The sequence below is a fragment of the Epinephelus lanceolatus genome, chromosome 23 (genome assembly GCF_041903045.1).
Source record: "Epinephelus lanceolatus isolate andai-2023 chromosome 23, ASM4190304v1, whole genome shotgun sequence".
NCBI classification, from domain to species: domain Eukaryota; kingdom Metazoa; phylum Chordata; class Actinopteri; order Perciformes; family Serranidae; genus Epinephelus; species Epinephelus lanceolatus.
The window spans coordinates 7,589,366-7,607,277 of record NC_135756.1 but is presented as its reverse complement, the minus strand read 5'-3'; the positions used below and the strand labels follow the sequence as shown (position 1 = coordinate 7,607,277).

Here is a 17,912-nt window from a genome sequence, read left to right as displayed (position 1 = left end):
GTATCGTGAGCCCTCTCCTCTGTTGTTGGGGTTGTTTTGCCATTTTTGTTTTCATCGGGTATTTTTAGCCTCCTGTCTTCCTCCTCAGCTCTGAGGGAGCAGCTGAGGGAGTGTTGCCGCCCATCCACAGCTCCAGATGACACAGAGGGAGACAGGTTCACACTAACCTCTCTCCAACCCACCTAATTGTCCCGGAGTTATTAATAAAACCGGCATCTGAACCCGATTTAACAGCGTTTGTTTTGGAGGAATCAAGGCAGAGGCAAACTCCCGAGAGCCCGGGGATCACCCTGAGTGACAGTGTGGTGTTTGCTCTTCACTTTGAAGTGCTACTTTGCCTTCTGGGGAAAATCATAAACAATTGAGTTCAGAGAGTGAAATCAGGATGCATGTGAATATAAAACCTGTGTCGGGATGAGATGTACTGCACACCGTCTGCTAGTGCGAACATGGCTTTCTGAAAGGACAGGAGATCGAAATTCTTTATGAAATTCTGGTTTGACCAAAGCATAACACCTCTCTGCACGGTGTTATCTATATTTTAGAAATGTCTAATAGGATTTTTTGGCTAAAATTGGACATAATGTTCAGCAAATCAGGACATGAGTTGTATTTAATGCACAGAGTGAAGATGCGGCTCACTTTTTCCCATCAGCTCCCTCTGTGCCACAGTTCTGCATCTGAGCCCAGTTCTGTAGATTTTGATCATCCTCAGAAAGTACCTGGAGACTCCAGTCTCTTGATTAGACAAGCTTTCACTCACACGCACACACACACACACACACACACACACACACACACTGGTTTCAGACTCACTCATCTGTAAGATAGGGACATGAGCAAACGGACAACTGAGCTGCAGGGAGAGGAACAAAGAAGCTTTGCAGCAGCAGGATACAGTAGGTGTGTGCAGCCCAATTACACCAATATGAGATTATAAAGGACACTATATTTGTGTTGAAGCTTCCTACAATTAATCTTAACATTTTGTTTTAAAACTAGAAGGATTTACTATTTTCCATGAATTTTAGTTTGAGAAATTAAAAGCAAAGACGCTACAAAATTAGCTGATATGTCATTTCACAGAGGATTGATTCAACATTTTGGGTAATACACTTATTCACTTCCTTGCAGACCACTGTCACATCTGTACAGTGAAGACATACAGCAGTTGGATAGCGTAGCGTCACATAAAGCAATGGCGTAAAGAAGTTATGACGGGCCCGAGTGCAAACTATTATGACGGGCCCTAGTGCATGCTATCGGGCATGTATTATTTTGACACAGACTTGACATTGAACATCAGCATATTACCTGGCAACCCAATTGTATATCTGACAAAAATATCAAATAAAGTAAGAAATTAATCATTTAATGTAATAGTTTTTATAGGATAATTAAAGATTTTATAGCTTGTGTAAAAAAAAGAATATGTTAGTTTTAACAAGCTACTCACTATTTAAGAAAATAAAAAGAAAGAAGAAAACCATGAGGCAGACGGGTTTGCCTTTTTGAATACGTGTAGAGCAAATGGCACAGTTTTTAAATTAATTATATTCTTTTTTTTTTATCATTTATCTTTGAACACAGGTACATTTCCAAGGTGGCAATCGGAATCACTTGCAAGGGCCCACACTGTCTACAGGCCCCCCCACCTCACTGTCTGTATTTACGCCCCTGGCATAAAGACTGGAAACAGGGAAACAGGAAACAGCTTGCCTGACTGTGTCTGAAGGTATGAAAATCCACCTAGCACCACCTCTAAAGCTCACTAATTAACACTGTATATCTTGTTTGTTTAATCCGTTAGTTTTAGAGAGAGTAGGGATAAGTGAGAAAATGTCTTTGGGTTGCTTTGTTGTTTGTGAACCCTTTTAGGCTGGCATTAAGCTTGACCTTTTTTCAAGAGAAGCCAGCCAAAATAATGAAATTCAACCCAGTCACCAAAAAGAATGTTGTCATTGTATGTTTCTTCAAACCACGGATACTTTGTATTTTATTATGTTCAGAATACATCAGAACTTTACATTTTAACAATACTGTGGTTAACATGCAGTTAGGTTTAATAACCACTTGGTTGAAGATCATGTTTTGGCTTAAAATACTCAGTGGGAGTTGTTTTTATTGTCACTATCCTGGCTTGAAACACAGCAATATCTTGGTAAAAAAAAAAAAAAAAAATGCTTTATGTGCTACTATTTGCATTATAAACACAGTGATGTCTCAGTTAAAAAATATTGCTTTTCATGCTAATATCCCCGCAGAAAACACAATGTTCTGTAAAAAACAATCCTTTTTGTGCCACTATTCCCACTGGAAACACAGCAAAGTCTAGGTAGAAAACACAACCCGCTTTTCATGCAACTATCCCAGCAAGAAACATAAACAACAACTTTTCATGTCACTATTCCCACTGGAAACACAGGGATGTTTCTGTAAAAAAAACAACCTTTTTTGTGCCACAATTCCCGCTGGAAACACAGTGATGTCTCGGTAAAAAACACCCGCTTTTCTTGCAACTACTCCCGCTGGAAACACAGTGATGTCTCGGTAAAAAACACACGGTTTTCATGCAGCTATTCCCACTGGAAACACAGTGATGCCTCGGTAAAAAACAAATGCCACTCATGATACTATCCCAGCAGGAAACACAGCAATGTCAGTAAAAAACAATCCCTTTTTGTGTAACTATTCCCGTTGGAAACACAGTGATGTCTTGGTAAAAAACAAATGTTATTCATGCTACTATCCCAGCAGGAAACACAGCAAAGTTCCTGTAAAAAACAATCCCTATTTGTGCCACTATTCCCACTGGAAACACAGCAATGTCAGTAAAAACCAATTGCTTTTCTAGCCACTGTTCCCACTGGAAACACAGTAATGTTTCTGTAAAAAACAATCCTTTTTGTGCTACTATTCCCGCTGGAAACACAGTGAAGTCTCAGTAAAAAACAATCACTTTTCATGCTACTATCCAAGCAGAAAACACAGCAATGTTTTTGTAAAAAAAAACCCTATTTGTGCCACTATTCCCACTGGAAACACAGTGATGTCTCAGTAAAATACAAATGCCACTCATGATACTATCCCAGCAGGAAACACAGCAATGTCTTGTAAAAAACAATCCCTTTTTGTGCAGCTATTCTCGTTGGACACACAGTGATGTCTCCGTAAAAAACAAATGCTATTCATGCTACTATTCCCACTGGAAACACAGCGATGTTTCTGTGAAAAAAGGACTGCTTTTCATGGCACTTTCCCTGCTGGAAAAAAAAACAACAACAGGTTGCTAATGAAAAACTGCTGGAAACAGTGTCACACCTAGGTGACAACCCATCCACCATCCCCTCCGCCTCTCATTGACAAAATCAGTTCATATACTACATCACTTTAGAATGGTTGATTATGTATAAAACATGTGAATGTAGCGTATACATGCTTTGCAGAAACTTACAGTGCCAACATGTTTAATTGGATGAGTTTCATTCAAGGGTTTGATGACCTAAATATTTTTCAAAAGGCTTATCTAACCTAACAAAGACTAAAATTGTAGGAAAACAATTAAGACTTATGTTTGGAATGCAAATAGAAATAATAATATAAAAAAATAACTGAACATATGAAGGAAGCTTCAACACAGAAACACAGAAATGATAGTGTTGCCCTTTAAAGCATCCATTTAGGGTCATTTGCCACAACCTTGCTGCTTGAAAGTCATCTTTCCTCTCCTGCATTTATCTCCGTGGTTTTGGGCTAAGCTGTGTGGAGCAAATTTTGAGTGTGTACAGTAGGAAACTGTGAGATTACACAGTGGTTACACAATAACTTGGTGATGCTGAGCTCAGGTGTTAGTGTAACTGGGCTCAGATGTTTCCAAACCCAACCCCCCATACACACACACACACACACACACACATACATACAGTACATACTATTCCCTCTTGTTCACCCTTCTCTTTATTTTATCTACTCAAAGCCCTACACTGTGTTACATAAAACAGCCTCAGTAAACCGTGCTTCCTCCATGACCTCATCTTCAATCTAATCGTCTCTTTCCTTCCCCTCCATCGCTCTGTGTTGCAGCCGTGGATTTTGCCCTTTTCATGCTCACTGCTCCTCTTACTCTGCAGCACAACATGGCTGGAGTGATGCTGCTGCTGAGAGTGAGAGGACCTCGGGCTAAAGAGCAGCAAAACAAACTTGCTCTTATGTAACGCTGGCTCTGCTGCTGAATTACACACTGGACAAGACAGACCAGATAGAAATAAAGAGGAAGAAAGACGACGTTACAGTCCAAAGATCTGTGTGTGGAAAAACAAGACAATCTAAAACGATTCACCCATTTTTACAAATTCAGAGGTTGCAGACAATTCATGTGAATATCTAAAAGAATGGCTTGACATTTTGGGAAACATGCTTATCCGCTTTCTTACAGAGAGTTCGGTGAGTAGATTGCTACCACTCCCATATCTCTGGAGCCAGGAGGCAGTTAGCTTAGCTTAGCACAGACTGGAAACATGGCGATATAGATGGGGAAACAGCTTACTAACTTAATCTTGCTATAATTGAATTGATTACGCTTGTTTGGCCTTTAAAATGACAGAAAATAGAGAAAAATGCCTATAGCAATTTCCCAGAGTCTGGAGAACAGGGTCGTTGTCACATTCATTAGATCTTGCTTCCTAGAAGGCACCATTAAAAAATGTTGCTCCAGAATTGGGGTCAGAGTTCACCTACAGGGTCATTTCAGGAGTAAGACAATTGTAAATATACAGCTCCTCTGTGTTTCTCTTTGAGGCTTTTACACAGTGGGTTTATAATGAAACTATTATACTATTAAAAAGTATGAAGGGAGGGATTTATTTTTAGCTAGGCTGCAACATCGGGTTGTTAGCTTCGTCGCGTAAAATTCCAGTGGGAGATGCTTGTCACATCCTCTGTAGGGTTGGTTGTCACAGAAATGCATTTATATAAATGATATGATGTTCTCTCGATGCAGGAGATGCATTTCAGTTGAATATATCTTTTTAAATTAATTTTTAAAATTGCCTCAATTTAAAGTATGTGACTACCAACCCTATGATGGGGATGATTGTCACAAGTGCACATGACGTATTTGACAGTCCATATTTTTTGACCAGAATAGGCTTAAAGGGATATTTCTGATGTTTTTAAATGAGGTTGTATGGGGTATTTATCCATAGACAGTATATTACAAACAGTAGATGTCAGTCAGTTTGGAGAAACAGACTGGAGTCCAACATAGAAGCTAAGCAGATAAAAAACAATGACTAACCAGCTCTCAAAGTCCATGGTATAGGTATAGCCCTACTTAGTCTGAGTGGGCGGAAGTTCGCTGCAGATCAGCCTCTCATTGGGCGGAACGAGCCACCCGCTGAAGTCCCGCCCTACCACCTCCAGTTGTGTAGCAGTTTTCAACACGTCCTTTACTAACTTTTGCGGTGTTTGATCTTGCGGGGATGTAGCCATTTTTCTTCCATGGTTCGCGTCCTGTAGGCAAATTTTTTTGTGGGCGTGTTACACCAAAACCTGTTTCCCCCCGGCAATATTTTTGCAAGCTCACCGTTGCTGTGGCACCGCCCAGAACGATTGTGATTGGTTGAAAGAAATACAAGCAGCCAGGGCGTTTTTTCTCCAATCTTAAAGTGAGAGTCGGCCCAGCCAGACCTTTCTTTTCTTGAGAAAGGTCCGGTGTGTGAGACTAAGCCCTACTAGACCCAAAACCACGTTGACAGAAATTGCAAATAAAAATGACGTAAATGTTTACTAATAATAATTCACATATTTAGTAACAAGAAAAAAGGTTAAATGCCAAATAAACAGAAAGGGAACAGCGGTGAAAAATCTAAGATATGAATGACAAGGACAAAAAACAATATGTGGAAGCTAAGCAGTCTACTGCTGTGCAGGGAGCAGCAATAAAATATATATTTTAGCCACCTTAAAAAAGTCCCACTTAAAAAAATCAATATCAGTTCAAGTGTATGCTATATTTAGACTATTTTTCACAATGTAACCTTAATAATTTCCAGCTGGAAAATGAAGGTGTTATATCACTCTCTTCAAGGCCAGACTCCATTGAGAAAAACAGTGATTTAACATTGCTGAACAAAGGAGCTGCTGGTCTACCACTGGCTCAAATCATTTTTTTGTTGTGTGTTATTGTGTGACTTCTGTGTTTTAAAGGATTAGCTCAGATTCATTTAAGTCACACAATAACCAAAAACTAACTAACTGATCATTGCAGCAATAGACCAGCATCTCCTGTATTCACCAAACTAAAATTACTGTTTTCTCAGTGGAGTCTGGTGGCTTTGACAAAAGCATAGATGGGAAGCTGAAGCCGTTAATGGCCTTGAAACAGGCAGTCTGATGTAAAGGAAAAGAGGTGAAAATATATAAATATAGCAATGTGAGGGTTTATGGGAATTATGGAATTGAAATAAAGTCTAGGTTTCCAAAATAACTACATTACGCCTTCTTTTGCAAATCTCAGATAATGTCTTCTTCATCTTAATAGACAAATACCACCCTTCTATAGTAATGAATCATGTCATTTTTGGGTGGAAATGATCGCTTATTGTTAAACATCAGTGTCTGACATTTACGGTATGACCTTCGGAGGCCTCAAGCCAAAAAGAAAACAGTTGTTTTCAAGCAAGACTGTAATAAGATAAAAAAAGATATGAGAATATAACTGGGAAATGGAAAAAAACAGAGATTGATTTATAGTCAGACGTCCTACAGACAACAAATGGATCTGGCAGCCTTCTCTAGATGATCTCATCTTTTGTCTGTGAGGGTTCGGCCACCTCAGAAACACATCATGCCTTCCTTTCATTTGGTCCGTGTCTATTCAGAGCCCAAATGATGTAGCTGGCTGTGTGCACAGAGGAGATACAGGCACGGCCGAGGACTGCTGGCAATTTCCACTCCTCCCTCAAGTTCTCGACGCTATTCTGACATGGAAAATCGCTTGTTACAGATGCCATGCGAGTCGTGTTGTGTTCCCCACGGCCACATCTGTGCCACAGATTGTGTTTTAGATAACTGCTGAGACAAGCTTCGTTCTGTCTTCAAGGAGAAGATAATTGGTATTATGATAAGAGGGTTTTCAGACCCCTGCAAGTTGAGTCACACGCTGCCGATGAATGAGTCGAACAATACGCTCCTTGAATCTAATAGAGTTTTGGGGAATATTCTTGTCATGACTTATTTTATCTTTAATAGTGTTAAGATGTGCAGGTTTGGACTCATCTCTGCTGCCTGAGAAACTGGCTATAATCACAGGATTAAGAAGCCGTGCATGTGTCTCTGTGAGCCTAGACCGTAGATAATAGACCATTAATAATAACGAGATACTGGATGGCAAAATGGTGCCTGTTCATTTCTATGGAATTGCTCGCCTGTTGCATACACCAAAAAAGTTTCTAGCTTCCAGGTTTACTTCCATGATATGCAGCCCATAGAAAATGCACACATCTGTCTCCCCCACTGGCTAAGCACGTGAGTTCTTACTTGGCTCATAGACTTAACATTGCAATGACATCATATATTTTTTTTAAATCATTTTCTCGACTCGAGGAAAGTTTCACAAATATACAACAATATACAATTTTTTTTTTTTTTTTTGCTGCAATACCGCGACTGACCACTGGGAGAAATTAGCTGCAAAGCTGAGCAGTGTTCCTGGGAGCTGGTTTGTACTTGTACAGCTTTAACCCTCCAGTCCCTCTCGGACGGAAAACGTCCTTTTCATTCATTTTTCAGTTTTTATTGTTTGATAACTTTGGCTGTGTTCATGCATATAGCATGACATTTGGTCAGAAATCTTATTTTTGGTGAAATCAGGCCTAAAATACACAAATGGCAACCTTTTACGACACCTTGCCCTCTCGGATGAAAACCGTCCCCATTGAAACCCATTAAAACGACATTTTTTGATTCCCCTTCAATTTACATAAAAAACGTGATTTTTTTCTATCTCTGGCAGTCAGGTTGGTTAGAGAGACCCAAGAATGGTAAAAAAACAAACAAACAAAAAAAAAAAAACAGATGGGGCCAATTTCCATTTTTGGGGCCCTGCTGTCTTTTCAATACAATTCCTGGTTTGGCCACTTGAAGCACTATAGGCCCCTAACAGGGAGGGCAAATGCAGAGTAGATCAAAAATGGTCTTGCTGTGCTCATAAGGATGTGACAGTGTGGTTTGTATAAAAATATTGCAATATTAGTTTGTGTGTGTGTGTGTACATGGACTCAAAATACACAATGTCAAATCCCTATGTGAAAATATAGCTAAATGTAAAACCATAAATTCCGTATTTGTTCATCACATCCTCATGGCAACTTAGAAACATGAATTTGATGATATTAGTCATGCATTCCAGAGTTAGGGGATCAAAATGGAAGTTTTTACTAAAATCCAGCTGAATCATACCTTTTCTCCTGCTTCCCCAGCAGAGCAAACACACACTAAATAATAAGCAGTAAAATTGCCTGTATTTTTCTCCTATTTTTTCATTATTGAGGTTTGGGAGCCATTGCTGCAAAACAAAATTAAAATAAATGCTAGGTTAGTGTTGATATGGATGTCTGGGGGCTGTGGCTGTATAGATACTAAAAAAATATTGTGTGTGTGTGTGTGTGTGTGTGTGTGTGCTTTTACATATGTGTAATTGTGTAGCTAAAAATTGCAAATTATGAGCTGCAGGTTGCTGCAAGGTTACATTACTGTTTTCACCTCGCTCTCTCTCTCGCTCTCATACATACACATACACACACACACACACACACACACTGAATATTTGGTATGTATAATCCAAGTAGGAGTTGGTTTAAAGATTTAAGCAAAAAAAAGTAGAAAAAATATTAATATTTAATATTTTTATGGTTGTTTTTCAACAAGGACGAAAAACGTCCTGAAGGGGAAAGGTGTCTGTGTTTACTGAAAAATTGAAACTATACAAAAAATTAATTATTAATCATTCACATATCCCAGATTGGGATAATTAGAAAAAAAAATTCCATCCAACATTTATTATATAGAAAGTAATTCATAATTCATGTTTTTTTTTCATAAAAGTAACAGTGACTTCATGTAAAGAAAATGGCATATAAAGGGTTAAAAATCCTCAAAATGAATGAATATTTGGTATGTATAATCTGAGCAGGAGTTGGTTAAAAGATTTAAGCAAAATAAAGTAGAAAAAAATATTAATATTTAATATTTTTATGGTTGTTTTTCAACAAGGATGAAAAACGTCCCGAAGGGGACAGGTGTGATTTTTTTTATAAGGGGGACCGGAGGGTTAAGCTAAATGCTAACATTAGCATGCTAAAATGCCCACAATGACAATGCTAACATGTTGATGTTAAAAAGGTTTTACAGTTATTCTCCCAATCATATCATTTGCCGACTATTTTTGATTATTGACTGATTATTTTTGTCTATGAAATGTCTTAAAGAAGTCCTAGGTGAGTAGGTGACATCTTCAAATTGCTTGTTGTGTCCGACCAACACCATTTCAGGATGCTGCACTGGCATAGTGCGTTTATTTAAAGAGACTGCATGTAAATGTTAAATTTCCTGTAAAAACAGAAGTGTATTTTGAAGGAAGACAATGCATATAACAGGCAGAACTTGACACTGCATCCCAGAACGTCAACAACCAACACACCCAGGGTACCTTTTGCGTCGTATGTGTTGACGTGGAAAGTCCATGACCAAACGTTGATATGTGACAAGGTCGGAGTGAGAATGTGTTAGCTTCACAGCCTCGTTGTGGTGGCAACATTATAGTAATTCGACCGTAGTGAAATCCATTAACAGCCTAACAGTAGCTTTTTACCTGTGACGATTGCTTTATGCTTCAGAAATCATAAAAATTGACGTTATCTTATTGTGTCATAGACTTTTTTTTGGTTAGCTGTCCTTTCAAACAGGGCAACATAAATGCAGAGAAAATAATCTTAAAAAATATATATATTTCAGTCTGGATCAATGTGGTGGAACAACATTGCCATCCATTAAGCAATGCCACTAGCATGCCTAAAAAGTCAGACAGAGAAGTGTGTAATAGCCCTCCTTAAACGATATCTACCTATTATTGCCATACTTGTAGTTTTAAATAATATGTTACCTCTGGGACATGGTACATATGTATCATTAGCTCAAAAAATGGGACTCAGTCAAAGAAGAAGAAGAAGAAGAAGAAAGGGGAGCAGAATGTTTTTCTAGCAGCAAATGTTTGTATTAAAACCTGGCAGGCATAAATGCATCACAGTGTGTTATCCACAGAGCACAGAGTGCTGCTCATGCTGCTTCACTGTGCCAGAGTGATTGTGCCGAGGTTCTTGGAGAGCTCTGGGGAATCTGGGAAGCTGCCATCAAACCAGAACTGTGTCAGAGGAGAGGTGGAGTAATAAATTGTTAAGATTATTACAGGGAGTTCCTCCACAGTGTATAACAGCTTCGGTTTATAAGGCTTCTAGAGGAAAAGGAAGTGAAGAGGTTGGAGGTGTCTTTCATCCTTATATGTCAACCCTGAAATATGTGTGTGTGTGTCTGAATGTGTAATGACGTCGAGCCCTGCACAGTGTACTGTAACAAGCTTTGACTTGACGTCTCCCTCCTCCCCTCTATGCAAAGTGAAAGACTCTGAATCTTTCATGACCCTGTCGATGATGAATTTTCTTTTCAAGGCTGCACTTAATGACATACAGTAGAGAACACAATGTAGTGCATTAGTGCAGGAAATGGTGGTCATTTATTTGGAGTCAAATCGCAAATTATGGATAAGGTTGACATTAAAATTGATAACTGACAGCCAATATGCAGCTGTCCTCTGCGGTGCTGACATGAGTAGTCCGTTAATCAATTAGTGGATCAACAGAAAATTATTTGTTTAATGGTATCAGTTTCTTCAGTAGCTGTTTTTACACAGTAATCATGCCATAGCATCTCAAAGAAGTCCCTTCTTCATGCTGCTTTTGCATTTTTACACAGTACCAAACAACAGCGGCATCATTTCGCACCAGTGTGTGATTTGAGACAGTATGCAGGCATCGCAGAACCAGAAGAGGATCTGCATCTGCAGCGCTTTCTAAACAATAACGATGGCAAAACACGGCAATGACAATCATTAACCGTCCCTGTTATATGGCAGCCAATCTCGTCCTCTGATCTGAGGGTAAGGAGCTTCTGGACCTTGGTGTTTCCCCAGTTTTCACATCTTAGGCCGCTGTTCTTCTTCTTTGAGTTAGCTGCTAACTGATAACAGCTAGTTTTTAAATCCCCCATGCTGGGTGGCACACATAACACATCTTCAGAACGTTTCACATCCCTGCTGCCCATAGTCCCGTTTATACAGACATCGTTTCGGCGCTGTTACTACCTCTGTTTTCGGCTCAGACGTGAGACAACTCTGTCCCCTCATTTTACGATCATGTCTTACATACAGAACAACAAGGTGGCATAATGCTGTGAAATTCGTGCCTTGAAGGGTCAGTGTAAAAGGGGCTAATGTGAAGATAGAAGAAGACATCTGAAGACATCACTTAAGACATTAAACTAGCACTAAATCAATGATTCTCAAAGTGGGGTTTGGGACATCCATGACACTGTCAGGGAGTCCATTAGAAGTTTTTTAGATTCATTAATTTAAATGATGAATATATAAATTTAATTTAGTTTTTTTTAACTAAAGGCTTTATAATTAAACATTATTAACATTTTTTAATCTAAAATAGTTCTAGATGCACTTCAGATTAACTCTTTTCTCTTGGTTTGCTTTTGATATTTTGTTTAGGTACAGTGTTAGTTGCAGTTAACTGAACTGATGTCCGCTGCATTATTTTATGGTTTTTCTATGTTGACATAGTGCAAATATTTTTAATATATATCTTTTCTAATACATTTCAGTTGTTTTTTACTCACATAACTAAAATGAGAGACGTGTAATTCATTCCAAGGGACACACATGAGGGGGTCCACAGTATATTCTCTAACTTATAATTGGTCCTTGAGAACCAACTGAGAACTCTGGACTAAATTAATAAGAAATAATTAATCCTTTTATCAAGCAGATAATCAGCAGATTAATCTCTAATTAAAATAATGGTTAGTTCAGCTCTCTTTTTCAAACAGTGAGGAGAATTATGGCTGACAAGCTGCAATGAAACAATCAAAGGAGCTTCACCAATCTACATATCATAACTCTGTTTACAGGTGTTGGGCAGTACGACTGAAGAGCTTTTCAATTGGCAATTTTGGCTGCGCTGAGTCAAACCATGCTGTGGTGATTTGTGTGTCCATTACTAGGGTTGGGTACCGTTCATAATTGAACCGATACGGTACCGGTACCGGTATCTGGAATTTGGTACCAGTACCAAACAGTACCTTATTTCGGTACTTTTTAAAGTCTAAACTTCTCAGTTTCAACATTTTATTGAGAACATTTAGGAACAGTGTTCCATGTTAACTTTTGTCTACACATTTTTTTTGTCGCCATTGTTGCTGAGTCTGAGCGAGTCATGCGCTCTCGCTCCACCTCAGGAACCGAAATTTGGCACCGATTCATTTTAAGTGAATCGGTACTCGGTAGTACCGACGTGAATCGGTACCAAGTACCAAAAGTACCGAGTTTCGGTACCCAACTCTATCCATTACTGGTTTAAACACATCCAGTTGTGCCAAGTTCAACTTCAACTTTATTTATGTCCCCAAGGGGCAATTGATTTTGCAGCAAAGACTAAAACAGATGGGTACAGTACATACATACACATAAATAGCACATTCCCAAAAAACAGTGAGCACTAAATAAATAAACAGCAGTGGCCAAGTTCACAGCATGGCTCACCTCAATTGATATATCAAAAAAAAAGCAAGAACAAGAAATAGAAACATGAGAGTATAAATACACTGAATATAAAGTACAACATGTAACTCCTCCACAGCCAGGTAGGGGCTAGTTACCTCCCCTCTGGCCTGAATTAGTGAGTGAATTAGAAATCTATAAATTTCCATTGTTATGCGGATGATACACAGTTGTATTTATCGATGAAGCCAGAAGAAAGTAATCAATTAACTAAACTCCATAACTGCCTTAAAGACATAAAAACTTGGATGAGCAGCAATTTCCTGATGTTAAATTCAGACAAAACTGAAGTTATTGTTCTTGGCCCCAAACAATTCAGAGACTCTTTATCTGATGACATAGTTTCTCTAGATGGCATTGCTCTGGCCTCTAGCACTACTGTAAGAAACCTCGGAGTAATATTTGATCAAGATTTGTCTTTTAATTCTCATTTAAAACAAACCTCACGGACTGCATTTTTTCATCTGTGTAATATTGCGAAAATTAGGCCTATCCTGACCCGAAAAGATGCAAAAAAATTGGTCCACGCTTTTGTTACCTTTAGGCTGGATTACTGTAACACTCTATTATCTGGTAGCTCTAGTAAGTCCTTAAAAACTCTCCAGCTAATTCAGAATGCAGCAGCACGTGTACTAACAGGAACTAAGAAACAAGATCATATTTCTCCTGTTTTAGCTTCTCTGCACTGGCTCCCTGTAAAATCCAGAATTGAATTTAAAATCCTACTGTTAACTTATAAAGCTCTAAATGGTCAAGCTCCATCATATCTTAGTGAGCTCATAGTGCCATATTATCCCACCAGAACACTGCGCTCTGAGAACGCAGGGTTACTCGTGGTCCCTAAAGTCTCCAAAAGTAGATCAGGAGCCAGAGCCTTCAGCTATCAGGCTCCTCTCCTGTGGACATGGATTACTGTTAATTTATTATGCTGATCTGTTCTGTACGACACCTATTGCACGTCTGTCCGTCCTGGAAGAGGGATCCCTCCTCAGTTGCTCTTCCTGAGGTTTCTACCGTTTTTTTTTCCCCGTTAAAGGGTTTTTTTTGGGGAGTTTTTCCTTATCCACTGTGAGGGTCATAAGGACAGAGGGATGTCGTATGCTGTAAAGCCCTGTGAGGCAAATTGTGACTTGTGATATTGGGCTTTATAAATAAAATTGATTGATTGATTGAATTAAGGATGACGAAAAATCCACGAATAACAATCGGGCATGTGTTTTGCTACTTTCCAAATGTTTAAAAACAAGGTTTAAAAGTGTGGCAGTGGCGTCTTCCACCCCACGACCCGCTGTATATGCAAACTGCAGTGGGTTAAGCAGAGGCTCTAAATGGGGGAGAAGTTCTTCTTTCATCAGTCTTTCAAAGGATTTTGAAAGTTCCTGGGGCAAATACGGGGGACGCAGAGACACAGCCAACAGTTCAACATCTTTAGTACAGAGTCTTTCTCTTACCAGAACATTTTTGCACCATCGCTGATTTACATAGAGGCACACTCCTCCACCCTGTGATTTGCCCGTAACACTTGCGTCATGGTCAAGGTGGACCGGTGCACCAAATCCATCCAGGGAAAGATCTGCATCCGAGTCTTGATCCGTAAGCCATGATTCCGTAATGGCCAAAAGACATGCATCCCTGAAATCATGTTGGAATCTTACAAGGGCTTGCAGCTCATCAACTTTATTCCTTAGTGACTGTGCATTAGATCATAGACGGCAGCGGGATACAGGTGAGGGATAGCTTGCGCAGCCTTCGTCGAGCACCGCCCCTTCTGCCTCGCTTCCTCGTTTTGCAAGGGAAAGCGCCGCTGAAGTTTCCATAAGACTTTGTTATCTCTCCACAAGAATCCCCGCATTGCGAAATAAGATCCAGGGGAGGGTTGGCCGGTGGAGGATTTCTCCACTGAAGAAGAAACTCCCTGCTGTACTGGATCCGAGGGGTCTGGAGACCTTGGGCGAGGAAAAACGCCATCCACAGCAGAAACACCACTGCAAGCTCCATTGCTTTCCAGACAACACAAAAAGTCGCAACCAACTGGCCAAGTTGTTGATTACTCACTGTTGTAGATTGCTCACTTTAAAAAGGTACATGAGTGCTACACAACACTACACACAGACACAAAACGCGGACATGACTTGTCTTGCTGCCAGTCGCCGCACGAGCAGCGCCATGACCTACAACCAAGTTGCACCCAAGATGGACCATCTCAGAGTCGGGTCAAAGCGCGCCCAACCACCTTTAAGCAGGTTGCAGTGACATCAGACAGGCTTCGTCAACTTAAAGCGTCAACATTCTCCATTTTTCAAGCAATAAGCAGTAAATGCCAAAAAAAATCATAACAACAGCCTTAAAATTCACACTGATAAGAAGCTGGTGACCAACAACTGTTGCACAGTGCAATAGTTAACAGAGCTTGAGAGGGTGCAGATTGAAGGCAGTGCATCATCAGCTAAAGACACACTTTAAAACAGGTAGCCATGTTGTTTGGAGATGCAAATCGCTGACGTGCCAAGTTAAACTGGGTCAAACTGAATCAAGCCAAGCCAGCACATCATAGGAAGTTGGATAAAGCCCTTTGTGGCTTCAAAAGGAAGCTGTTTAAAATCTGATAAATTGCCTCAAGTGATGCCATATGAGTCAGTGTCAGTTGGGTTTGAAGACGTTTGAAAATTATTTTTTTTAAATTAAATTGCTGATGTGGAGTTAGGAAGAACTGAGTTTCCCCGACCTCTGTAGCATACTTCTCATCTTTGCTTGAGGCTATTAGCATGAGGCTACTTTAGCCACTACTAGCATAACCACAGATGTATAAAGAAAAAGGGATACAGCGTTGGAGGCAGGGTCTCATTCATTTGTATGAAAGTTGCTCAAAATTGCTTAGAGTTGCTCAAAAGTTGCATGGCACATGAAGCCAGAAAAGCATGATTTCTGCAGTATGAAATGACTCAAATCTTCCGCATCTTGCCTTATTGCTCAATCCAAATCTCTGTCAAAATGTGCCATTTTCAGCATGTAAGTTGCTAGCTCTGAGAATGTTGTTGTTTCCCATAGCTAAGGGGATTTTGAAACTGCAACATGCAAAAAGCAAAATTAAGGGAGAATGCCGAAATCAGCCGCCCAGTGTCAGGGTTATAGCCACAGTCTACATCCGGTGAGTCAGACGAGCCCTCCACTAACTTTACTAAGCATAGAATTTATTTAATTTTTAATTTTCAGCTCTTCTAGACTTTCGAAATGTTATCAGACCGCATGGATTGAATCCTGATAGTGGAACGAGTCATTTCACAGGGGCTATGACGCTCAAAGATACCAATCCACTGATTTACAGACGTGTCTTTCCCATTGTAAGTCTATGGAAACAACCATTTCGGGCCCCGTGGCATCACGTGATGGACCCAGACATTGTAATTCCATATTTGGCCACTATGTAAGATTGGCTTCAAAGACTAGCACTGCTCTGTAAATCTCAGAATGATCTGTTAGGTGTAAAATTGCATTGTGGGTAATGTATGTGCCAGGTTTTGACAGGGGAGCAGAATTCAAGGAGGAAACAAAATATCTCTGGCTCTGCTGCATCGCCTTAAATATTTTGTTTTTGCTGTCTAACACAAGTCCGACAACGTCACGAGTGCAATGCTAATCCAGTGAAATTAACCTCTTTAAATATGACATGCTGCTGAAACACCGTACAGAACGGTGCACCTACTTCCACTCAAAGTCAGCCCTTAACGACTGCCAAGCACCTGGCAACACACACGACAGCCTCTCCAATCAAGTCAATCATGACCTGATTGTCTCAAGCGCCTCATTTAAAGTCCACTCACCAAGTCTTTGGATGTGCCCAGTCTCTTCAGCCCGTCCAGGGGCAGGAGGTCAGCCGAGTCCTTGTGCGTGAACTGCGTGGCCTGCTTGAGACGCCTCTGCTGGTGCAGGATGGCTTTATCCCGGATGGCTAGCTCACCTTTCTTCGCATCACTCATGGTCTCTGGACTGTAAAGCAGTCTTTTTCGGAGACTATAACCTCACAGCAGCAGCAGCAGCAGCAGCAGCACTGGGAGCTTTCTGCGGACAGAGACACACTGGATATCCGAGGCAGCTTATTAGGGATTGCTCTTTAGGTCCTTTTTAAGCAACAAAATAAACCTGCAAATTTTGCCTCTTCCACCCTGTGTTGCCCTTTCTGAAATGTCCTTCCCTCTGGGCTTGCTGTTTGCTGAGTGTAGTCCTTGGCATGTATTTGTCTCAGCAGATTTAGGTGCTATTGTCCTGTCCTGGATGTTCCTCTGATGTAGACATGCATCTTCCTCACAATGTCAAGATCTGTTCTGTCTCTCTTACAGAGGCTGAGTGAGGCTGAGGGGTAGGTGTGACTGAGAGTGTGTTATTTCCCCTCCCCTCAGTGCCGTCTGTCCTTGGATCTCTCTCGCTCTCTCTTTCTCTCTGTTACACTCATATCTCTGCTTTCAGGAGTGTATTCTCTCTCTCTCTCTCTCTCTTTCTCTCTCTCTCCTCTCAGCCCTCCTCTTTCCGTCACACACTAAACAGACGCATGCTCACCTCCTGATACAGAGCACATTTATCAGTTGACTCTCAGCTGAGGAAACAAAGACAAAGACAGTTAATCTGTGAAAACACTGTCATCATGCAGCTACAATTTAACATCTCTGCATTGTTTAGTCTTTAAAGTGATGCTGCAACACACACACACACTGCGCCTGTCACTCTGTATCTTGTTCCTAAGCCCATCACAGTTTGCAGGATTAATTCTCTGAGCAGTGATTGGCCTCGGCGACCCCTACTGTGGAGGTGTGAGAGACATCACTGTGGTCTGACCCCACACAGAGGATCAATCTGGTCCACTGATGGCAACAATTGATTTCCTCTGCCGCCGCAAATTAAAGAAACTCAATTTCAAACCATCCATCCATCTTTCCATCTCTCCGCACCAACAAAAGCTAAAAATATCACACCCACCCTGACCTCTACACGATGACACATTTTTAAAATCACAATGATT

The 17,912-nt window shown here is 40.3% G+C and overlaps 1 protein-coding gene across 1 annotated transcript in view; it reads right to left on the bottom strand.

The window, feature by feature from the left end:
• The window catches only part of nrip2 (nuclear receptor interacting protein 2), a 76,291-nt gene extending 58,942 nt beyond the window's left edge, over nt 1-17,349 (bottom strand). The window contains exon 1 of the mRNA XM_033614537.2: nt 16,720-17,349. Within this exon, the coding sequence (XP_033470428.1) occupies nt 16,720-16,875 (156 nt within the window). The 5' untranslated portion in view covers nt 16,876-17,349. The remainder of the gene's footprint in view (nt 1-16,719) is intronic.
• Nucleotides 17,350-17,912: the final 563 nt, after the last annotated feature.